This window comes from Physeter macrocephalus, chromosome 11, assembly GCF_002837175.3.
Source record: "Physeter macrocephalus isolate SW-GA chromosome 11, ASM283717v5, whole genome shotgun sequence".
NCBI classification, from domain to species: Eukaryota; Metazoa; Chordata; class Mammalia; order Artiodactyla; family Physeteridae; genus Physeter; species Physeter macrocephalus.
Genome location: NC_041224.1, coordinates 16,506,535 through 16,532,072, shown reverse-complemented (window position 1 = coordinate 16,532,072; position 25,538 = coordinate 16,506,535). Strand labels below are relative to the sequence as shown.

Sequence of the window (25,538 nt, the reverse complement as noted above, 5' to 3'; positions counted from 1 at the left end):
GTTGTGGCCTCTCCCGTTGCGGAGCACAGGCTCCGGACGCGCAGGCTCAGCGGCCACGGCTCACGGGCCCAGCCGCTCCGCGGCACGTGGGATCCTCCCAGACCGGGGCGCGAACCCGCGTCCCCTGCATCGGCAGGCGGACGCGCAACCACTGCGCCACCAGGGAAGCCCCCCAAATTTTTTTTTTTTTAATTTTTAAATTTTTCTGGGAGTATAGTTGATTTACAGTGTTGTGTTAGTTTCAGGTGTATAGCAAAGTGGTTCGGTTATACATACACATATATTCATTCTTCTTTAGATTCTTTTCTCATAGGTTATCACAGAGTATTGAGTAGAGTTCCCTGTGCTAGACGGCGGGTCCTCGTTGGTTATCTACCTTATATAGAGTAGTGTGTGTATGTTCATCCCAAGCTTCCGATTTATCCCTCCCCCGCCAGCCCCGAAAATTCTTACCTTTTGTCAGGTCTCGAGCCCGAGAAGGCTACTCCCAAGGCGCGGTCCAGTCAGATCACGGCTGAGGCAAGTGTGAAGTGGCGCCTGCCACTCCGGCACAAAGCACAGAGCTGCTGCTTGGCAGCGCTTTCCCGACTGGCCCCTGCTAAAGCAAGGGTGCGACGGATTGCAAAGCCTTTGTATAGCGAGGGACAAATGAAAACTTCCGCTTTGGAAGGCCTCTTTCTTCTTGAGGGGTTGGGAGTATTTTTGATTAACTTGAGTTTCGTGTTCCAGGGGAAGAGGGTTTTGGTGACAATGGAGGAGAAACCCTGCCCAACAGAAATTCCATCTCAGATGGAGGTTTTCCTCCTTTCGAGAAGGTTGTGAGAGCAGCCGAGGGACACAAGAGCAAGGGGCAGTCGGGGGGACGGGCTGGAATGCTCTGGTGGGGCACGGGTGTCCTGGTGGGGCTGGGATGCCCTGGTGGGGCACGAATGCCCTGGTGGGGCACGAATGTCCTGGTGGGGCTGGAATGCCCTGGTGGGGCACGAATGTCCTGGTGGGGCACGAATGTCCTGGTGGGGCTGGAATGCTCTGGTGGGGCACGAATGCTCTGGTGGGGCACGGATGCCCTGGTGGGGCACAGATGCCCTGGTGGGGCTGGAATGCCCTGGTGGGGCACGAATGCCCTGATGGGGCACGAATGCTCTGATGGGGCTGGAATGCCCTGGTGGGGCACGGATGCCCTGGTGGGGCACGGATGCCCTGGTGGGGCTGGAATGCTCTGGTGGGGCACAGATGCCCTGGTGGGGCACGGATGTCCTGGTGGGGCACGAATGCCCTGGTGGGGCACAAATACCCTGGTGGGGCACGAATGTTCTGGTGGGGCTGGAATGCTCTGGTGGGGCACGGATGCCCTGATGGGGCACGGATGTCCTGGTGGGGCACGGATGCCCTGGTGGGGCACGAAGCAGCGGTGGCTGGAGAGGCTGGCATGAGTACGGCCGAGCTCGCCCACCTGCTGGCCGTAGGCACAGCCCCTCGGGCACGTATCTGAACTACTCACACCCAGCGAGGTCATTGGGTCCAGGGGGAAGCCCTCAAGTCAAGAGGCTGCAGGAAGCCCAGGCTCCCAGAGACCACCGCCTCCTCTCCTCCAGCCTTCCATCCATTCATTTTAGAAGGGAAGTCTGAGCCCTGGAGACACCCTGCCTTCCTGGTGGTTGCACTCGTGTGTGGGGCAGGGGGGCACCGGGGAGACAGACAAGAAACCACCAAGTAGGTAAACTATCTAGTGTGTCCGGTGGCATTCATGCCGTGGAGGAAAAGTCAGCAGGGTTCTCAAGGAGCCGGTCATCCTGGTGGCCACAGTCTGTCCCCAGTGGGGGGACACCTGTCACTCCTGTGGAGATAACCCGGGTTAACTCTTCCCCAACACTCCCCACCTGGCAGGCGTATTTCCAATCAGCCAACTTGCATTTACCCTCCGTTATGTGCGAACGTGGAGGATCAGGAAGGACCGGACGCCTGTTCCTGAGACACCAGTCAGTGTTATAAAGAGCTCCCCGAAGCGTTTGTTATCCTACGGACACCTTCCATTTCCATGAGACTCGACTCTTTCAAATCCCTCATAGATCTATTGCGTCACTTGAGGCTCCTGCTCTAGGAGGTGGGAGGGGTGGAGACGGAGACACCAACGGAAGATGCACGACCAGGGTTAGTCTTAGGATAATTGAGAGTCGCTGTGGCACAGGCTGTCCTATGGGAGCAGGGACCATGAGCCTCGGTGGTAGCCGATGCATTTTGTTATAAAGCAGAAACTAACACACCACTGGAAAGCGAGTATACTCCAATAAAGGTGGTAAAAAGAAAACATGGTGGTGCAGCTCCAGGGAGAACTGGCTGAATGGCTGCCCTGCATGTGGCAGGTTTGCTTGCTTCTTTCACAGTCTGTTTTTGCAGACAATGGCAAGGTCATAGAAAAAGTTGTGTGACCCTGCAAACCCACTGCTTTGAAGACCAGCACTCCATTGTATGCATAAGTATGCTACGTTTATTTGGGTTTTGTTTTTCTTTAAAGCAGACTCCTTTCCACCCTTTGACTCATGAGAACACGTGCACAGAGGGGTTAAGAGACACTTCCCCTGGCCACATACTGGGTAAGAGCCGTGGCAGTCCTATTATTTATCAGGCTTTTATTAAGTCAGGTGCTGCCTTATTGTATGCTAGGCCCTGGGGTTAGCATTTTTCGTAAGTTATCTTATTTCATACAATAAACTGTAATGTAAGTCTTCTTATTAATATTTCTATTATCTTATGGATGAGGAAGCTACACGTGACCAAGGAAGGTAGCATTTCCAAGGTACATGGCCCAAAGTCTCACAGATACTGTGTTGAAACGGAGGCTCAAGCCCAGTTTTCTTTCCAAAAGAAAACAAAAGTTGTTATTTCCAATCACTGTCCTAAATTCACTACAGAATTACTTAGGATTTTTAGTTAATTAGAAATTCTTAAGATTCTTAGTTAATTAGAAATTCTTAAGATTTCTACCCTGAGCTCTTTCTGTGACATGTTGCAGCCTTTTTTATTTGTGTGTTTATCCTTCAGAATCCTCAGACTTCATCCTACATTTTAAGCTTACGGTTGACCCAGGAACAGCATGGGTTTGAACTGCGTGGGTCCACTTATACGCGGATTTTTTTCAATAAATATATTGGAAAAGTTTTTTGAGATTTGCAACAGTTTGAAAAAAACTTGCAAATGAACCGCATAGCCTAGAAATATCCCCCCAAATTAAGAAAGAGGTATGTCATGAATGCATAAAATTTATGTAGATATACATATGACATACACAATATGTGTTAATCAACTGTGTTAACGGTAAGGCTTCCTGTCAACAGTAGGCTATTAGTAGTTAAGTTCTGGGGAGTCAAAAGTTGTACACGGATTTTCAACTATGCAGGGGGTGGGAGGTGTAATGCCTCTAACTCCGCAAGTTGTTCAAGGGTCAACTGCATTCTTATATCAATTATAAATCTTAGCATGACTTAGAAAGTCTCACAAGTCCACCTAATTTGATTCCATCTCTAATATTTTAAACATTTTTAGAAGAAGAATTATATTACACTTGGGTTTCTCAGTTGAGTAACTTTTTTTTTTCTTTTTACCCCAAATAACCTGAAATTGCTTTGGTCTCCAAGTTACTGATAGAACTCTGTGTCTTTACGATAGAATTATTTCTAAGACTGTTTCCCCAACATTTGCTTTTGTTGGGCTCTTTAGTTTTGTGTCACAGTGGCTACTAATGTTAAATCAACTCTCTTTCCCTTCTGTCATTGGTAGCAGCTACACAAGCTGTCAGCCCATTGTGGTTTCTTTCAAAGACTGGTTACGTACCTCCAAAGTGAGTTTGTACAGGGGACTCTGTGAGGTATACTGAAGAGGGTGAAGACTGACGAAAAGCAGTCAGTGTGGAGTGCGTCTTGTTTCCTCCTAAGCTTGGGACGTCAGCTGCTTCCTTCCATCATGCTGGCGACTGTATTATCGTACTTGCTAAGTTCAAGGCGCCCCCTTGTGGTGCGACTGATACTAATCAACATGAGAAAACAAAATGGCGAGATTACAAGTGATATAGAGGCAGTGCCTTTGGATATAATCTTATTGCTCTCCTCATTTTTAAGGCTCTCAAAAGAATAAAATATTTTTTCTCCTTTTGTTTTAAATTCATCTGTAGCTATTCAACTCATATTCAACGCTAAGTTTTTTGCAGGTACAAGCGAATCAGAAAAGCAAGCGCAAATAATTTGATGCCAAATCCCAGGTGACTTTTTGAAATAATTTCGTATTTTTTATTACAAAAGTAATACTTGTAAATTCTAGAAATGTTAGAAAGAACAGATAAAGAGTAAAGGAATCATTTACCCTCTCACAACCCACATGGATTAACATTTTGTCATGTATCTTTTTTTTTTTCCTTAGGCATATAGACTCAAAAGAAAACCAAAAGTGCCATTTTTCAAACATGATTATATGTGTGAACTTCATTCTGTGTTGTTAGAGTCGGCTACTTCATCATTCTTAGTGTTGCTTGATTTGGTTGGTTCTATTGTGTGCACACCTTACAATACACAAACACAATACCATGTGGGGCTTTCTTGTGGGTTGTTGTAGATTTCCTTATGATTAATTGCTCAAAATAGAATGGCTGAACCAAAATGGTGTACGAAATTTTAAGACATTTGACGTTTATTGCCTGGTTATTTGTTAAAGTAAAGCATCTTTTTGACAACACAATTTTTTTTTTTTAAGTTTCAAATTCCTAGCATTTGCCTTCTTAGTCTGTGCCAAGAGTTGTGCATCGTGTTTTACATGCCTCAATCTCAATGAATCCTCACAACAACCATGAGACTTAAATACTATTAATGTCCCCACTTACAGATAAGGAAGGTCAGGCTTAAGGAAAATAAATCGCTGTCACGTGACTCCAAAAGCAAGAAGACAGTAGTAGGCTTTCAGAAAGGTGATTAAAAATAGCACTTTGCATCCCTCGAATCTTGAACTAAGTGGAAACTAAGAGTGATAATTTTCTATTTGTAAAATAAAGACAGTAAGAGAGGAGGAAGAGGAAATGTGCTTCCATAAATTTAGAAACATGAAGAAAAATCTAAGTTGAGGCTCTGGCAATTAGATCTTCATGTTAGAAGATATGGTGGACAACTCAGTGATTACCGTGTAATTACAAACTCTAGGGAACTCCTGATATAGACATGTTTTCACTAGATCTTTTCATTTTGTTCCTGAATGTATTTTCTTTAACCACAGTTAGGCTTCAGACTGGTTAAACCACTCCCAAGTAGTCAAAAGTTGACTAAAGGGAAAGTGGTATCAGAAAAATCTCCAATTTCTGAATAAAACCAGAACTTTTTTGTGAGTTCGAAGAATTTGGTAATCTCCAACTTTTTTGCCGTTTTTCTCTCATTGTTGCTCACTAGAGACCTACATTTCACTTTTGCCACCTTTATCCTTTGATTTTTCTGTTATTATATAACTCTTTATTATAGAAAACTCAGGCACAGCAAAACAAAGAAAATAAATATCCCCCATCAGTGTTATAAATACTGTGTTTATTGTTCACCTTTGGTTCTCTCTCTGCCACATCTGGGTGTTAGGCGTTTGCCCAATATTTGCTATTCCTGATCAGCTCTTCTTGGGCTCATCAGCATTGTTTTTATTCTTAAGGAAAAAAAAAACAACTGTTGAACCTGTTTTCCTTCCAGCTACACTTAGCCTTTCGAAGACATTCCAAGCACCACTCAGTATAACAGCAACATCTGTAGTTTCTCTGCCATTTTCCTCTTCGGATAGCCATTGGATTTATTAGGAGTCTTTGAGGTAATTAAAGTGTCCTTCTGTTTCATTTTTACAGCGTTATTATTTTTGCCGCTCCAGCTGTTTCCTTGTGGTGGTGAGCCGTCGTTTCTTTTCCAGTTACATTTCCCTTAATCTTGATGTAACCTCACTATATTGATAAAGTACTTGATTATCATTATAATTCTCTGAAGTGACTTGCAGACACTCAACTCCTTTCCCACCCAGTCTTTTTTTTTTTTCTTTAAGAACTATTTTCTAGTTTATAGTCAAATCCATAAATCAGGCTTCTAAGTCCTACGCACTTGATTTAACGGGAGTATGTGAGTGGCCTAATAAAATCCAGTTTTCTTTCTCTGCTTTCTTACTGTCGGGCTCAAAACCTGTAGGGCTCAAAATATTTTCCATGCAAATGGAGCCTGGCAAGAAGTGAAAAAGTTTCCTGTGAGTTTCATTTTGTCATCCTGAGAAAATTTATATCAGTGTAGAGATTAATGTTCCTATGGCCTCAAGTCCCTTTCTCTGTAGGAACCATTGCATCTTCTGAGATGGACCCCGCCCCCCAGCACTCCTGGGTCCTTCCTGCTGTGACACAGGGACACTCCTCCAGCTTCGGCATTTCCTTGACCTTAGTCAACAAAGGCAAGAAAGATGAAGGCAAGGAAGATGCAGCCACAGTCGGGTTTGCTCCAGGCGTGGAGCGTTTGACCATTTATGTGCTTCTCTTGCCCTTCCTTCCTTGGATTTCAGGTGTCCCTCACCTAAAGGAGCTGCTGTCGTGACTTTCTTTGTCCCCTCGTGTCCAGCTTTTCTAAGCTTGTTGCAGGTGCCCCTGCTGAGAGTTGCCTTGCAGAGAGAGGGTGGGGGTCTCTGCCCCTCCTGGCCGCCTCACGGTTGGGGCGCTGGTCTCCTCCAGCCCCTTGCGTTCTCTGTCGCCTGCGTGCAGGGCTGTGTCCCCCCAGGTCCTCTGCCCTCAGCCCATTTTATTCCCCATCTCCTGGAGATGGAAACTGTGATTTTCTGTACCTCTTTCCCCCTTGTCTGTCCACAACAGCTCTTCAAATCTGTCATCCTGTTGGCATCTTGCGCTTTTACTTATCATACCCCTACAGGGTGTTATTATTTGCGGTCTGCATTGGGGTATTTCTTTCATAGTTGATGAAGCCTATAAACTTGCGAGCAGGAGAGTCAGAGGCCCTACAGCAGCCTTCACCTTTCAAAGGAGAATATATTCACCTCGAAAAGAGCTTTTATGAGGTCAGTCTAGCTAATAGTTCCTCTAATGGTGTCACTCCCCTATTCTCTTAAAAGTCTCTTTGAGGTCTTCTGCTTTTTTTTTTTTAACCCCCAAGTACATTCTAGGTAGAATATTTTAGTTCTTTTCTTGTCTGGAGACCTGTCTTTTGGCTTTTGGAGATAGCTCTCTGAATTCAAGTGTTCTTTTTTTTTTTTTTTGCGGTACGCGGGCCTCTCTCACTGCTGGGGCCTCTCCCGTTGCGGAGCACAGGCTCCGGACGCGCAGGCTCAGCGGCCATGGCTCACGGGCCCAGCCGCTCCGCGGCATGTGGGATCCTCCCGGACCGGGGCACGAACCCGCGTCCCCTGCATCGGCAGGCGGACTCCCAACCACTGCGCCTCCAGGGAGGGAAGCCCTCAAGTGTTCTTTTTCTTGTGGAGATTTGAGTCTGATATGTGTGAGACTAGGTTCTAAATAATGCAGAATTATTCAGAAATAAAGGAAATACATGCATAGTACACATCTATATCTACGTCTATCATGGTGTATGAATCATGGATATTGTATAATTCAGTTATGATGGTATTTAGGGGCTCTGTGTGTGCTGGTATCCATATGGATATATCTGTATGCATATGCAGTAACTTATGAAGTGAGTTGCCAAACCGTGACACCTCATCGGCTGATTTTTTTTCTCTTTTTTGCCTTTTTCTTTTGAATTGTGGACAAATATACATGACTTCCAATTTAGCACCTTAACCATTTTTAAGTGTACAGTTCAGTAGCGTTAAGTACGTTCACGTCGTTGTAGAGCCAACCTCCAGAAGTCTTCATTTTGCTAAATTGAAACGCTGCATGCATTAAATAACTCTTCCCCAGTCCTCCTTCCCCAGCCCCTGGTGACCACCGTCCTACTTTCTATTTCTGTGAATTGACTACTGTACATACCTCACGTAAGTGAACTCATGCAGTAGTTGTCCTTTTGTGACTGGCTTATTTCACTTTGTATTATGTTCTAAAGGTTAATCAATGTTGTAGCATGTGACAGAATTCCTTTTTAAGGCTGAATGTCTTTCAGTATGTGTAGACCACATTTTGTTTATCCGTTCATCTGTTGATGGACATTTGGGTTGCTTCCACCTTTTGGCTGTTGTAAATAATGCCACCATGAACGTGGTGGTAGAGATATCTCTTTGAGACCCTGCCTTTCATTCTCATGGCTGATTTTGGATGCAAGAGTAAGTCATTCTTCTTGCATGAGGATTATGAAGTTTTCATTTTTTAAAACACAGAACCATCTTTCCATCATGGTTTTTTTAAAAAATTAAGTTGTCCGAAAGTTAGTCAGTGGATCAATAGGAATTGAAATGTTTAAATACTGGTACAGTAAGCATAGTAAATGGAAGACATCCTCCAGGGTCGGCCAGGTTCAGATGTCAGAACTTGTTCCCTGAACTATAATTCTGATCTGCTGTTCCTGTAAGTATTCACCTTGGATCTTCTCGTGAAGAAGTCTTGTCATCTGGTGGGGCACAGCCCAGGCACAAAAAGTCCTGCACTCTTGTCTTCATAGAGCAGCCCAGTGGCCAGTGGCCCAGTGGCCAGTGCCAATCAAGATGGCAGGCTGGGGCTCACCACCAGACTGCATTCTGACTGAGGAAGGTATTTCATTCTGGCTCTGGTCACCCGCCTGCAACCTTGAGACACCCTCAAGGACAACAAGCCAGTGTGACATATTCTCAAATGACCAGGTGAATTTAGAAGGGCCCCGCTGTAAGATGTGTCGGGGAAAACTCACTGCCAGTCAGGGCTGGCTTTCACCATATCTCTCTAAATCCTAAGGATGGAACTGCCACCTTTCTGTCTTTCTTTGTCTGGGGAGAGGACTTCACGGTGCTGCCTTGTCATGATGAACAAATAGATGATTCCTTTGGGTCAACTATTCTTTTTCTGTTCCTGTTTTCACCCTTTTTCTTTTCTATTTTTTTTTCTCTCTTTTTCTCCTGATACACAGGCTTTGCAGCACATGCTGATCTCTCTTCAGGCAGAACTTGACATTCAAAGGTACTTGATGAAAATTGAATCATCTCAGCGAGTTAGTACTTTACCTTTTCTTCTCTGCATTGAGTCTTACCTCGCCGCATGCCTTTTCCCTCAGCTGCGTGTGGCATTCTAATCAATGTCAGCCTGTTCCGGTCCCCGTCTACCCTGAGCCTGGGTTTAAACCTCTCAGAGCCAAATGCTTGCAGCATTCCCAAACGTGTGCTTTTTTTTTTTAATCATGAGAGTTAATATTAAAAATGAACACTAATTGCATGCTTGCTTCGAAATCTGTCATTAACCTTTCCACAGTTTGAGGTGTGGGATTAGCAGTAACGCAACGGCAATTCAGAGATCTCTGCACAATCCTCTGAAGAGTGGGGCTCTGGCCCCAGCAGCTTTCTCAAGGCAGAACGGTTCTGGAAGTGAAACAGAAACCTATCCTTCTAACAGCCTCAGAGCTCTGGGACTCTTCTTTCGCTTGGCTCCAAAACATCCAGTACGGGGTCCAGACCATTTCACTGGCATACATCTTAATGATAAAAGTGATAGGAACAGGCATATTTATATAAGATTTACTAGGCACCAAGCACTGTTCTAAGTGCTTTACAAGCATTAACCTCTCACACCAGCCCCATGGGGTCGGCATCCTATGGTCCCCATTTTATAAATGAAGAAACTGAGGCACAGGGAAGTTCAATACCTTGCTCAGGGCCACGGAACAGGTAGGTTAGAGTGGGGACTCCAGGCAGTCAGGCCCCAGAATCAGTTTCAATATATTATTTATTTCCGCATAATCCTCACTGTCCCCTGTTTCATAATAGGTCAGTTTAGAATGTTACACCTGGAAGGGAGTGGAGAGTTTCCAGTACTTGGACACGTGGCTTGGCATTGGATAGCTGTACCAACTGACCCATTGGCACATGGCCACCCGTATCCTTTTTGTCCCCCAAACGTGGCCTGTTTCTTTATTGTCTCCGGAGCTTGCCCAGATGAGAGCCATTTGGTCTTTACTGTGAGGCCCAAAACACACTGTGCTTAGGAAGCATCCGGCGGTCCGGCTTTAGTGCGTCCGTGGCTTCCTGGCCATTCGGTCAATCTTCAGTGACCTCTTCACCTTCCTTTTCTTAATAATCAGTCTCTTTGATCTTTTCTAAAGTCACAAGCTCAAATTAGAAAGTTCCTGCCCAAACGAATAGACATAGAAGGAACAGTTGAGGGACACATACTGCAGAGACCCATGGCCCCACTCCGCACCAGCTCCGTTCTGATGAGGTGTTTACCGTTCATTTTTTCCACGAGTTCTTAATTGTTTTCACAGCTCTGTAATTCATGCAAAAGAGAGCTGTCTTTATGATTTCCTTGCACACACATTGTGCACCAAATAGAAATGCAGAGAAGGAAGCGTGGAGAGCTCTTCCCCACAACTTTACACGCTGCTGTTAACTCCTTTCTACTTTCAGAGCAGAGACTTGACATCGTGATGCAGGGTTTTCTGCAGAGTTTGGAGTCCCTCTCACTGTTCTTTTTTTCTTAAAGCCTGAAATAAATTCTCAATGCTAACTTTTATTTTTTGACATATCAGCAAATAATGGGATACGTGAGAATTTTCGAAGAGCTTTTTTTTTTTAAGGCTTTAAACACATGTTACAGTGACAGTGGTGTTTTTGGAGGAGAAGTGGGACGAAAGTTAAGGTGGGAAATTGAAGAATGTTCTTTCTTCTCTTTGATAAAGAGTGACTCCCAGAGCCTCTGAGGATGTCACAATCTCTATTTTGAAGTTGGAAGGAATCATTTACCGACTTCAGGCAAGGTGGTGGCAGTAAGAGGTTGGGTGCATCCTCTCCTCTCACGTAGGACCCCACAAACCATGGGACCTCCCGAGCACAGCAGGGAGACGAGCCATGGAGAACCATCCCTACGAGAATTTACTACATAAGAGCAGCTGAATGCTTCCCATCATTTATTGTTGACAAATTCCTGTGCATTTTTTCCTCGGTGACTCCTCACCACAATCATATCAAGCAGATACTCAGATTTTTTTTTTTTTATAAAAGTGAGAACGAAGGTTCAAAGAGCTTTGCTACGGGGTCGCACTGCCAGTGCCTGGCAGGATTGGAGTCTGTGTTCTGCAAGAACAGCGTGATAAAAAGTGTTGACAAATTCCTGTGCATTTTTTCCTCGGTGACTCCTCACCACAATCATATCAAGCAGATACTCAGATTTTTTTTTTTTTTTATAAAAGTGAGAACGAAGGTTCAAAGAGCTTTGCTACGGGGTCGCACTGCCAGTGCCTGGCAGGATTGGAGTCTGTGTTCTGCAAGAACAGCGTGATAAAAAGACTGAAGTCCTCTCATTCTAAATCTTGTTCTCCTTCCATCTCTCCAAACTCTGGTATTCTTTCTTAGAGCAGAACAAGAGGGGAAAAGAACCTTTGGCCTGAAAAGCTCGTCGGAATTTTCACAAGGTGTTTTTTCATTTGAAAATCAATGCAGGGAAATCGGGAGGGCAGTTGGTGGTGGTAATGGGCTGTGTGTGTTTAGAAACAAGAGTTTGAAAACCAACAGCAGCTTCTACTCCCAAGATGTCCGGAAAGGGTCTGGCCTCAAGCACTGAAGCTTGGTGACCTCGGGCACCACAGTATCCCCGCTGATACTGAGGGCCAGCTCCTTCTTCACTGTGAGGATGGAGATCTTCAAATCTCCCAGGACAGGCTGAGGAAGGGGGGCCTCTGCTATCGGGGAAAACTCTTTGCTTTCTAAGGTGCCTTCTAAGGTGCATATTTAGCACTAAGTGTGATGCTGGTTGTATTTTACTTGAAATTTCAAAGCCTGCAAGCAGGTCGCTTTGCTTTCATCTCTGTAATAACACATCCTCACTGTGGACATCTATTATCCTGAAGCCTTTTAAGTGCATTCCAGGCACTCTTGAGTTGCAAAGGCACCTGCTGCCTTGCTCAACCCCTCCCAATGCGGACGGGTAGGAGCCAAAGCCTCGGAAACTGTTTGTTTGTTAATCACACCGTCTTGGTTCACGAGTAAAAGGAAAGAGAAAGAAACGGATTGATTGACTTAAGGCAGCTCACAATAAAGAGACATCTCCCTTCAGGTGGCTAAACTAAACATCGAAAGGGAAAACCTCATAAGAGGAGGAGACAAAGTTATGAATATGGCTAACGCTGATTAGCTTGAACATTAAATTTAGCTTCGACTTTTCTGATACATGCGGTATTTTATATATATTTGATATACTTCTCATTATAGGACAAAGTAGTACTTATGACTCCTTCACAAGGCAGAATTATTTTCCTTGTTTTAAATTCTAAAAGAAACATTGTTTGCGCATGCCTTCAGAAAAGGAACATCCATCAGTGAAACGGACAGGATCAACAGGAAAAGAGCAGTAGTCTTCATCTGGCCTTTTATTTTACGTCAGCTCCTTCAACATGAAGCCCAACACTAAATAATAATTGTAGGAACGTGCGTCTGACAGGGGTGGGGGCGCTGAGTTAATGAGATCCAGTTTGGGAACTTGCTGATGGTGTAGGTTTCTAACTTGATGGAAGGATGCTGAAGAGAGATGATGGCGAGCCAGGCCTCATCGTCTTTAAATAGGATTTATCTCTTTCTGTCTTTGAAGGGAAGCCAGAGGGCGGCCGATTCAAGGTGTTCTATCAGAAGCGAGTCTGTGTCACATCCCAGGTAGGCCACCAGGCAGGCAGGTGGCAGGCTGACATCCAAACATCCTGGAAGTGGGAGAGGCCTCACCTTATCTGTGGGTCAACCCGCTTTGGCCTCTCCTCCAGGCACAGCTAAACCTCTTAAAGGAAAGAAGAAGAAGAATCGCATCATCTACACATTATGAAGGGGTTGAAAAGTAGAAAATATCCAAGAGATGGTAGAAAATTGCTAAAGTTCCAAATTTACCTGGAGTCAAATTGTAAAAGCCTTAAAATGCAGTTACTGTAAGGGTGTCGGAGCTCTGGATAGGAGAGTCTGCCTCCTTAAAAGGTGAAGTGCGTGATCTGCATGTCCAAAAAATTAAATTGATGGCTTTGGGCTCTTCTTCTCTCTTAACCATTTCTTTTTTGAAAGTGGAAGTCTATGCAATTTTGGATTCCCGCAAAATTTTGCATGGCATGAAAATGGAAATGGGTCTTTGTTCCCGTGTTTTCCCCATGAATTTGTGTCCTCATTTCAGGGGCCGTCTATGAGGACAAACCTTTTACCTGGAATCTAATTGTAGGAAATAACACATGAGAGGCCCAGATGGGCATGGGTATCTTCAGGTCACCATAGACAAGAATCCTTCTGGATTCTAAATGTTTTGTGAGAAAGTCTTCCCTTCCCCTGATCCACTCTTTAAAAATATCATGCTTGCCCAGTAAATCTCTGATTTGCAAAAGCAATATTATCCTCATTTTGGAGAAATAAAGAAGAAAGTATATTACTCATAATACTACTGTGTAAAAGAAACCAAGGCTAATATTTGGGTGTATTCCTTCCATTTCTTAGATTATGAAAAAAAAGTTCTTAAAAACACCTTGATTATGACTGCGTAGTATTCCATAGTGTGGCTCCATTGCGATTTGTTAACCAGCCTTCTAAGTTGTTTCTAGATTTATTTATTCTATTAAAGATGTAATATGTACAGATTTGTTCCCTGACCCTCAACTATAGTATCACTTTTCTTCATTTTTTGTATATCAAATTAATCTGGCTTGGTTTCAGCAGTTATTGAGAAATGTATTCTCGTCACTTGGGGTCATAAAGAAATCCTAGGGATCGCATCTAGTCTGATAGAACTGGGTAAGGTTTCTGGGTCTCCTGGGACTCAGCAGATGGCCTCCTAGCGGTCTGTTTGCAGGTGGGCTCGCGGGGCTGTCTGCCAGGCTAAGCCAAGGCACACCCTTCAGCCACTTGGAGCACACCACACACCCCTCCTCCACCCGGGGCCACTCCTTGTAAGTGGAATCCAGGCCTCCATAGTTTGAAGAATATCATCACCATCACCACCACCAACAACAAAGCTAACGTCCTCTTCCTGGCCCTGCAAAGTCACTCACCCCCCTCTTCCTGCCCAATTAGCAACCTTTCTCCTCTCACACTGGGGGGGTCGGGGGTGGGCAACCCCAGACTCACCTTCCAAACCCCTTTACCCTCTGAGCCCAATCTAGGGAGGGAGTCTTTGGGGTGACCTCTGTAGCACTGAGACACTGATCACAGCCCTTCCACCTGGGAAGACCTTGGAACACAAAGGCTTGGCAGTTTCCCCAGGAAGTTGGGGATGGGGGTAGATGTTCCATCATGTTTGTTGCTGACAGCCACGAGGACAAGATAAGTTGATAATGTCTCAGAAGAGTCATCTGACGCGCAGATACCTCGAAAGAGAGTGTCTGTGTCATGCGATGCTTCTTGAAATAATGAGAAAGCATCCTTGTCTGAACAGAGGTGTCCTTGTCATGCATTTCTTGGCATCTGCAGGAGGGGGCTTTGCATGGTGAGAGCGCGTTGGCACAGGAATCCTGCTCGTCTCACTGGGCTCTGTGCAGTGCCTGCCTCGCCGCAGGGATGCCTGTGGCCGGCTCTGGCCGGGGAGGCGAGGGGAGCTGACTCCCCAGCCTCACGGCCTTTTCATCTTTCTGATCTGTTAATGAACTAATAGCCACAGTGAAGGAAAAATGGGGAAGCAAAAGACACAGCTGTACTTTGCTCAGCTGCTGAATCGTCTGATTTTAGTCCAGACCAAACAGCTTTTCTGTTTTCACAGGTGAAAATCATGAAAAACGTCTGGGTACCCTTTTGGTGGAAAGAGAGGGAGGAAGGGGTTGAAATATTACCCTTGAAGAAACAGGGTATGAACTGAGTTTATCAAGGATAATTCATCGAAATAAGTCCTAGAGAAGAACGTATCCCCTTTGTCCAAGCTGGGGAAGGGAAATACTGATTTGCAGAGCTAAACCTAAGTCCGTCTTTATGAGAATCTCAGATATGCACAGTTGGAAGTTGGTATTAGAATGGGTGGTGCGTGTGCATATATGTCCTTCTTGTTGTAAGACCCAGAAGTACCTGGTTACCGGTGAACCTGGCATGTGTCCACAAACTACTCCCACGAAGCACCCAGATACACATTCCACACTGTATCGTGTGTGTGTGTTACCAGCAGGACCCTTTTGTGCTTGCAGCCAAGTTTTCTATTAAAAACAAAAGCTGATTTCTTCTCGTCTGAGTCATTAGCACCAGGCCCACCCCCAAATTACACATTTGTTACAAAACTAAGTACAGTTCTCTCTTACACTTGTGTTCCAGTTCTCGCATCAATCTGTCATGTTCTAGAACCGGGATGTCCTCGGTCTGTTGCCCAGATTGGCCATCAGGATAAGACCGGCCCTGAGATGTTGGCTCAGGTTCCGTCACTCTGGCCGTCAGCCATGGAAGTTGTGAGAAGTAGCCAAAGAGCTGTGGGGAGACCCGGTCCCGCTGCTTTAGAAGCACCCCAGGGTGTGGGTCCCCGGATGCACCTGAGAATGGCAGGTCCTCAGCTGCTGCGGCCACCTGGATGGGTTTATGTAAGGATGGAAGCCCCTGGAGGAGCTCTTGGTCTTCGTATCCCCAGACCCAAACCCAGCAGAGGCCTTAGACTTTGGAATCAAGGAGGGCCGGAGAAGGGAGAGAAAGCACTGCATTGTGGTTCTAAAAAGGACTCTGAGAAAATTTCAAAGCTTAATCCTTCCATAGCGGCCATTTGTCCGTTCTCCTGAGGTTAGAGGAGTGCAAAGCGGGCATGGTAAAGAAAACTAAAGTCTGGGGATCTTCCAGTGTTTGTGAACTTCAAATATTTTGCTCCTTTTATCTTTCATAAGAGTACATGACACCTAGAAAAATCTCTTCAGTTGACGTCACAATTTTGACTGGATTTTGAGTTGAAAGCTTCCCAAGTGCAAGAAATGGGGTGAAAGTGTCTGAATGTCATGATTAAATTAACCATGTCAATTAGTGAGTATTAGGATAATGAGTCATTCTGAATACATTGCATTTGCATGGGGGAAGCTTTATTCTATTTCCGAACTCTCTATGGAAATCGGGCATTCATTAAAATGAAGTAAAATTTCAGTAAGGCAACTCTGGGTTTTCTTTTTAAAATAGAACATAATGTGATGCGAAGTGTACGCCCTGGCTAATCGGACACCCGACTGTTGCCAAGTTAGCATCTTACATAGAGGTACATTTGCAGGCTTTATTTTCTGGACCTTGGCATTTCAAATTAGAGTTTACAGGGTCCGAAATATGGGAATGACGAAACATCATCAATGCCTCCAGATCTAATTTTCTTTTCTCTTTGCTTTTAGTCCTCAAGACAACACTGCATATAATAAGAACAAATTTGATCTCCTAACAGAGCATACTGGCCATGGTGATGGCAAATATTCAGCAAATATTTGTTCATGCCCTGAAGATGCATGTATGGCAGCCTTTTAAAAATTAATGCTCTGCAACTGTGTTGCATGCACTTGAGGACATAAATGCAGGAACCTGGATCTTGGTGCTAGCTAGCTACATATTTCTGTAGAGCAAATGCAATAGGGGAAATCATTTGGGGGAAACCATTCGAAGGAATCTCAGTAAGCTGAAGTCTTCTGGGTGACATGATTTTTCTTCTTCTTTGTGGTGTGTATCTTAGAGTGATGAAATTTTAGTCCTCAAAGGACTAACTACCAACCAGTCACCCTCTGGTCTTACAGAAGAGGAAACTCTGACTTAGTGAGTTTGTACGTTGCCCAGTTTTGGTACAAGCTGGCCGACAGGCTCCTGGTTAAATGACTTTACCCCTGTCAGCTCTGGAATCCTGCAGACTTGGTCCCAGTTCCTTCACTAGCTAGAATTTTGGGGCAAGTTGCTTCCACGATTTGTCTCCTCAGGGTAGCCAGTATTACGAAGTGGCAGTGAGGGTCAGATGAGATGACCACACAATCAATCACAGCGCAGCAGGCGCTGAATTTGTGAGTTCCTTTCTCTCTCCCCACACCCCTTCCCTAGGAAGACAGTCTTCCTAGAGAACCGGTCGGTCTGCACATGTTACGGATGAAGCAGAGGAGGGAACTGCCTGAAGCCTCTTACCCCAGCATCCCTTGGTGATTGAAAGCCCTTTTTGAAGAAGTAAAGACGAGAAAGGATCAGTGGGGTTCAGGTGGCCTGGTTACACAGACTGCCCCTTGCTGCGTGACCCCAAAGGACTTCCTGTTTGGGTGGTAGGTTTGGGATCACCTGATGATTTAGGGAAACATCTAGAAGGTTGTGATGGAAACAGAGGGAGGTGGTCCTGGGTGTCCATGAAGCAATGAAATCCAGCTTTCCAGGCCCTTGAGTCCTGCCCAGGTGGCTCAGAGAGCGTTTCCACCATTCCCTGCTCCCTGAATCTTCCCAGTTAGGGGCGGCTCTCCACTCAGGAGCTTAGGGCAGGGGCTGCAAACACCATGCTGTAGATGATGCATGACCAAGAAAAGGCTTCTCCTGAGCCAAAATGAGAACGGTAACTCCCAACAGAAAGACTTTTTTCTTAAGCCAAATCTGAACTGTGTGAGTATCCTGCCTCCCATGTTTTTGGTATTAAAATATCTTTCCTTTCTCGTGGCAACATGGTACCATACAGAGGGAAAAGTTCAAGAGAGAGGGCATTTTTGGATGCCCTTTACTTTGCAAAATAAAATCTTAGTAACCCTGTACTGTGGCCTCCCCCATAATTTTTAAAAGGATGTTTAATTTGTGAAATACAAAATAATGAGAACAAATGCTCCAGAGAGTTTATCTTTCTCCACAGTTATTACCAATGTTAGAAACCTGTGAGCCTCATAGCTGCCCAGGCAGGGGAGCTGTTAGAATTGGTCTTTGTCCGTGATGGTTTGCTTGGAAGACACAGAGTCATCTCAAACTGGTTTAAGTATAAGAATGGAATTAGTTGGAAGGAATAATTCGGAAAGACCTCACAGTGTACTGGACTCAGGAGCTGAGATGCCTAGGGGCCCAGATAGCTGTTCTATCTTTTAGGGTCTCCCATTGGAGTCGTGGGGGTCTCTTGTCTCCCTTCTTCTATTCAGATCGACTTCATCCTTTCTCTGGACTCTTCTCTCTCTGTTTCACATTCTCTGTACGTGTCAGCCACGGCTTCAAATGACCTCACGTTTTAAGTTCTCAGTGGATACAGACTAAAGAGCTTCTCTGTCCCAGGGCTCCATTTCCAGGAAGAGCATGTGATTGGTCCAGCCAGGATCAGGTGGCTACTGCTTGGTCCAGTCAGCTGCGACTGGGCTGGGAGTGGGTGACCGTACACTACATCACTCAAACCAGGATACCTTTGAGAGTGGAAGGGAATTACTACTAATATTTACACTGGGACAACAGCTGCAAAGCGGAACGGTCCTGGGATGCTACAATCTGTATTTACCCTGGGTGTGGGACATTGGACAACTTACCATATGGGCAGGGAGGAATTCCGCAGAGAGGGGGGCATTGTTGGAGGGCCAGAACCCTTTCAAAGATGGCTAAGTGTCAAGTCAAATAACAAAAGGGGAACTTTGTCATGTATTCACTGTTACTGGAGAGGGGGTTGCCTGGACAAAAAGACGACTTGGTACCCAGCTGCTTCTGGATGGTGCATCTGTTAGCTCATGTGAGAGAGCAGAGAAGGACCTCAGAGTGTGCACGGGGGACAACTCCTTTAGAGGCCACCAGCTGTCCCACTCCCTCCGCCTGTGTGCCTCCCAGTGCACACAGACCTGAGAACCTCAGTGGGTGACTTCGCTGAGACCATCCCTGGTGCCTCTCACCTCTGCTCTCCGTCCTCTCCCGACCCATCCTTTAATGTCAGCACTTATCCCCCAAACCCCGTTCTGCCCTGTGCTGTCACAGCGACACACCTCTTAGTGCCTCTTGTCCAACTGTTACACGTATATTATCCTTGGCCCCAAAATATACCTTAAATGCGTTATGAGCTCAAGAACCACATACAGCACTTTTAACCTCCCGAGCCTCGCACTGTGCTGAGTACCAAGTCCCTGTTTCAAATGCTTTTTGACATTTTTTTTTTAATACGTCAAATCATAGGGTATCTGACACCAGTGTCAGCAATTTTCATTGTCTTTTCTCTGCCCTAGATGAGGTCTCAGCATCGAGCTGGCATCTGAGGGGAGAGCACGGTGTGAGAAGATTGCTAATATGCAGTGATAGCTTGCAATGAGAAAGGGAATGACATAATAACGAGAGCAGGAGTTTATATTTGGAACTGAATAGCTGTGTTTAGGAAGCTTAAAAAAAAAAAAGGATTGAGCCCTTATATCTTTAGTTTTATACATAACTCCAGCCACGATGACCCTGAACAAGAAATAGAAATCTGATTTTGATTTTCTTCAAGGATCATTGCCTTTTGCAATGGAAAATGACAACTCATCAAACGCATTGTGTCTTCCGTGGGCTGCAAAGATGACCAAACACCAGAGGCTGTCATTGTAGCCACGTTGCTTCCAGTAATATTATTTCTTGGCTATTTTGCTAAACTGAATGTATTTTCTTTCTTTCTTTCTTTTTTAAGTCAGGGATGAGGACATTTGAGCTTGATATTCTGCTGAGCATAGTAACCAGCTATCTACTTCACTGAAGACCATATGAATTTACGTAACTCTTGGTGAGCTAGGCAGTGATTTAGGGTTGGTTTTTTTTTTTTTAAGTCTAGTAGTACTCTTAAAGAGTGCCAAAGCCAGATCCCAATCTTCGTAACACAAGCAGACTGTATGAAAAATAAACCACTTCGGGGCCTTGCACGGAAACATTAACCCAAAGCAAAGAGACAAGTTAACTGTTCATGGGTGTCCTTTCTGGCCATGATATGGGCATGTCATCTGAGCTGAGTTCCCTGTGGAACACCGAGGCTGGCCACCTCCCTGAAGCGGGTGCCGGGGGCTATGTGCTGACCGTACTCCTGTTTTCTTCTGTGGAAGTGTCCTAAGAGGTGTAGCAGGTGTGGGTGTCTAGATAATACGGTAGTGCTCCTTCCAAGAGGGGCTCCTGGTACTTTTAGCAAGAAGCGGGAAAGGAACTGATCGTCGCATCCTCAAAGGGCTCCCCTAGGACATCAGGCGCACCTGGGACGTCCCTGAAAGAGTTCTGTAGCTGAAGCCTTGAGGCAGGACCGGCTATATATAATTCTTAGTGTACCTTCTTCCAAAAAATTATTAAGGGTTTCAAGACAGCCACAGAAGAGCATGAAACCAAGCCCAGAACACTTTTAAATGCTGGGTCGGTTGTACACCGACCAAAGCTAGTCCTACCTTGACAGTTAAGTGCTTTGGTGTTTTTAACTTCAAAATGCATCCTTAGGAAGACTTAGAGGACATTAAGGAATGCAAACCACCCCCCCCCAAAAAAAAACCCTGGCTCCTGGGCACTGCCTGTGTCCCACCACCAGTCCATCAGCAGCTTTGGCATCTTAGTAAGAGAAAACTCACCTGCTGATTAATTCAGATCAGTTTGCCTGGAATCGTAATGAAAGCAGGGGCGGGCTTTGGGCGGGGGAAAGCTGAGATCGTGCATTCATTCAGCCTAAGCCCCCCAGTTTCACTGAATCCCTTTCTTTGACCTTCTACACGTATAATCTCCAGCCTCCACACAATAGCCCAAATGATCTTATGAAAAATATATCTGATCCTGGCCGCCTCCCCCTTCTCCCTGCCTCAGATACCTCAGTGGCATTCTGGTATCTTAGAGTCACATTGAAAATTCTCTGCTTGACGCCAAGGCTCCATGCGATCTGGGCTCTTCTGGTCTCCAGTCCCACCACGTCTCCAGTGCTTGCCACTTCTTTCTGCCTCGGGGACTTTGCGCATGCTGTCCCTTCCACCTGGAATGCCTTTTTCTTTTCACCCCACCCGCTGGCTTGCCCCCTCCTCCGAACTTCCCTCATCCTTGAGGTCACAGTTTACTTGCTTTTCCAACTTTCCACCCACATACACCCCCTCCCCAGCCTGGGTTACACACTGTCAGTGTCTTCAGTGTCTGTCCCCTGGCTCGACTATAAGCACCAGGAGGGCAGGATCATGTCTCTTTTGTCCATAGTTCTGTTCCCAGTACGTAGCATGTGCTAGCATTTACCTAGCAGGTGCCTGGAACATAGTAGGCACTCAGTAAGTGTCTGTTGAAAGGATGAATGGACGTACCACACAGTTCGTGGTTTAAACTTCATTATACATTATCTTGTGTTATTTGTTGTCCTTCATTCATTTCACCAATTGGTTTTGAAACTCATTCACATCAGGCAACGTGACGTCTGTCTGTCTCTGAATCGCCCACAGGGCTCAGTATATGTTCAAGGAATGTTATTGACCGACATAGATTATGAGTGTTTTACACATTCAGTCCCTTGCCATTGCAGTATAGATAACCAAGAGAGAAATTAAATTTTGTATTGTGTGTGTGTGAGTTATTCTAGATACTGTCTGTTGATTGGCAAGGTAAGTAATAACCAAAACTAGACATAATCCAAATTATGGGATTTCTGCCTCAAAAGAAAAAAAATCAACTGTGATAGAAATATCTCCTTCACAATCATATTTTACTGATTTTGGAAACAGTCTTAATAGAAGAGTTTAAAGAACTGGGTGTGTTCAGTTTACTCTGGTGTGAGTGCATCATCCGTGCTAGGTGATACAAACGTGCACAATCACGTCTGCCGTGATCATAACAACCACTAGAATTTGTCTGGCCAAAGGAATTGATTTGCCTTCGTTCTTTCCTGTAATGTGGCTTGTCCTCAATGCCTTGCTTGAAATGGCATTTGCACACTAGATGTCCAGTGATAAAAATCTTAATGGAATACTCAGGGACTTTTTTCTCTCACTGACTTTCACAACTGATACTTTGACCCACTCTGTCTTTATTTTTGTATCTAGTCCTTCCGATGGACTTTTTCTCGTCGCCATGTTGTTTTTCCAGATTAGTAGACCTTGATGGCATTCAAAATGTTATCAGCATAATTAATAATAGGCTATTTTCCACTTTCTTTCAAATGCCTTTTGCAGACAAGGAGCCCCAAACTGTCTGACAGCCCTCAACCTCCCAACTTGGGTGACCCAGTGGAGCATTTATCAGAGGCATCTGGAGATTCTTTGGAAGCCATGTCTGAGGGAGAAACTCCAAGTCCTTTTTCCAGAGGCAGCCGGACTCGAGCGAGCCTTCCAGTGGTGAGGTCGACCAACCAGACAAAAGAAAGATCTCTGGGTAAGCTTCAAAAGGCAGTTTCTCATTTTTATTACTGCACGTGTGTATGTTTATACTTCTGAACACATACCCTTGCATCTGGATGTTAATTTGATCTTGATTTGTAAACACACAAACTACTCAGAAACTCTGTTGATTTAAGATCAAGGCTTGAGGAGTTACGTGCTGAAGAAGCAGCAAGTCCAACTGGTCTTTGGGGCTGGGCGCATTCAGAACTGGCTGGGGTTAGTCACTCAAACAAGAGACTAGCAGTGCCTGTCGATATTCCTGGTATAAGGAATAGCAAGGGCCGGATTACAGAACGAGCCTCATTTCTTAGGGAACCTCCTCCACAGTTTCAGAATTGTGGACGGATGGGGTGTGAGCCCCACTCCACTGTCTGGCAGTCCAGGGGAGGACATGAATGGCTCCAGGAAGAAGGGGTACAAGGTGGCCAACACCCCCATGACTGGTAAGGAAAGCCAGAAACACAGGGCTGTTTTCTCTACCACCACATGAAAGGGTGGAGGGGTTTGGCAAGAATTTGGCGTAGCCTTGTCTTTCGATCAGCTTTTAGGAAAAACAGGAGTCTATCCTTCTGCCTTCACTTATCATTTGCTTTTTCATATTGAATATTCACTTTCTATCTTGCTGTGCTTTTTTTTCTTCCTCCTAGCCCCTTAACAAAAGGTACAGGCCGTAAAGATTTAGACCTTTTTGCAAATTGTGCTGGTGTTTCATATGCTTAACCTGCCATCTCAAGGTTCTGCGTCAGTACCTGTGTTTCTCAGACGTTTGTGGTCAGGAAAAAGAGGGGACAGAAACAGGGTCAACCACAGAAGGCTTCAGGGTCTGGCCTCTGCAGAAGACAGCTGAATTCTGCCTCTTAAAACTGAGCAGATGCCTTGCTTGAAGAAGAAAAGAGAGGGACGTGGGGAGGTATCCCGATTTTGTTTCCTCGGTTGCAGATGATAACCAGGGCAGATTGGGTTCAGACATTGTCCTAGCTCTTCTGAACAAAAACAAAAACAAACAAACAAACAAGCACCCTGGTATTTACTTGTATTACTCATATTAATTTTTAACGTTAGACTTTGCATACTTCATCTTAGTGTAATGATCCAGGGTCGTCATTTTACAAATGAAAGATGAAAGCCCCAGAAAATCTGGTTTTTGTTTTTTGAGGTTGCATAGCTAATTAAATGGAAGAAGTGGGAAGTCCCTCAGTTCCTATTAACTCCATTTACCAATGAAGGCATGGGGCTTGCAGGGGTGTGGTGCACTTAGGGAGCATACAGGGCTGGGGCAGTGTCAAGATGACACAGGCTGGGGCTTTCCATCTGGACTACAGAGCTTAGTGTTCTCTTAACCCCACTCATGCTTGAGGCAGGAGCACAGGAGGCTGCCAAGGAGTGGAATTTCTCCTCTGTGCTTTGCAGGAAATGAATGAGGTTCAGGTCTCTGTAAAGATAGCCTGTGCTTTGCAAAGTAGAATGAAAGATAAAAACAAATGCCTGTGCACTTCCCCATACCTGGGGAACGGCGAGCCTGTGGAATAATGGACCCTCTGTCTTGCAGGCAGGAATTTGCCCCACAGCCAAGTGCAGTTGGCAATGCAGATAGTTACTGGCTGCCTTTCGGAAGCAAGTCTCCGGGTGCAGGGGCTGCAGGAGCTGATGGCAGCCTTGCCCTAGGAATTGCTGAGGGTGGCTGGTGTTTTCTCATGGGGTGGCTGCACTTGGGCGAAACGCTGCTTTACGCTGAGCACACCTTGCTGTGAAGTTCTGGCGAGGAACAGCAGGTTCCAAATGCATAGGAGGTACTTATTCTTCCAGCTCCAGGAGAATGTTTGTAGCCAGTGATTTCCACAACTCGTGGATAGAAACAAAGGAACACAGGGAGAGGAGAGGAGTGAGAAGTTTGCCCCAGCAAGGGGAGCCCTGGGGTCAGAAAATGAGGCTGGCCCTGGGCCGGTGGCTTGTGGCCGCCCTTGCCCGCCTCTCTGCGGCCAATTCGGGAATGTCCTTGCGGCCTCACCTGGCCTTCACAGCATAATTCAGTTGAGCCGGGATGGGAAATAAACAGGAAAGTGTGAGTCAGGGAGAGTCTGAACACAATCTCCCTGCCAGGGGCCTTGCTAGCCTTGTGTTCGGGAAAATTCCCGTGCGCCTGGCTGTATTTAACACACAGACATGGGCTCCTGGGAAGAGCAGGCTCCCCAGAGAGCCCGAGACCGGGAGCAGCGGGGTCCCCCAGCACCTCGGTGGCGAAGCACAGCCAGGACCCCAGGCCTCGGAGGCTGCAGATGGAGACTGAGCTGGGACCTCCTGCAAATCCACTCTTGGTGCCACCTGGAAGGCCAGCGTTTCCTTTGGGATCTGTACAATGTCATTTAATCTTTTTTTTTAATTTTATTATTTTTTTAATACAGCTGGCTGTTATTAGTTATCTATTTTATACATATTAGTGTATATATGTCAATCCCAAGCTCCCAATTCACCCCACCACCATCACTCCCCACCCCCCTGCCCCACCACTTTCCCCCCTTAGTGTCCATATGTTTGTTCTCTACATCTGTGTCCCTATTTCTGCCTTGAAAACCAGTTCATCTGTACCATTTTTCTAGATTCCACATATATGCATTAATATACGATATTTGTTTTTCTCTTTCTGACTCAGTTCACTCTGTATGACAGTCTCTGGGTCCATCCACGTCTCTACAAACGACCCGATTTGGTTCCTCTTTATGGCTGAGTAATATTCCATTGTATATATGTACCACATATTCTTTATCCATTCGTCTGTCAGTGGGCATTTAGGTTGCTTCCATGATCTGGCTATTGTAAATAGAGCTGCAGTGAACATTGGGGTACATGTGTCCTTTTGAATTATGGTTTTCTCAGGGTATATGCCCCGTAGTGGGATTGCTGGGTCATATGGTAGTTCTATTTTTAGTTTTTTAAGGAACCTCCATACTGTTCTCCATAGTGGCTGTATCACTTTACATTCCCACCAACAGTGCAAGAGGGTTCCCTTTTCTCCACACCCTCTCCAGCATTTGTCTGTAGAATTTCTGATGATGGCCATTCTAACTGGTGTGAGGTGATACCTCACTGTCGTTTTGATTTGCATTTCTCTAATAATTTGTGATGTTGAGCAGCTTTTCATGTGCCTCTTGGCCATGTGTATGTCTTCTTTGGAGAGATGTCTATTTA

The 25,538-nt window shown here is 45.4% G+C and overlaps 1 protein-coding gene across 22 annotated transcripts in view; it reads left to right on the top strand.

The window, feature by feature from the left end:
* The window catches only part of KIAA1217 (KIAA1217 ortholog), a 329,171-nt gene that overhangs the window by 137,389 nt on the left and 166,244 nt on the right, over window positions 1–25,538 (top strand). For 14 of the 22 annotated variants that reach the window (XM_055087778.1, XM_055087774.1, XM_055087777.1 and 11 more), the window contains 2 exons: window positions 9,054–9,134; window positions 22,146–22,344. In XM_055087778.1, coding sequence (XP_054943753.1) covers window positions 9,054–9,134; window positions 22,146–22,344 — 280 coding nt within the window. The remainder of the gene's footprint in view (window positions 1–9,053; window positions 9,135–22,145; window positions 22,345–25,538) is intronic. The other 8 variants (XM_007100791.3, XM_007100793.3, XM_007100792.3 and 5 more) reach the window with 1 other exon arrangement.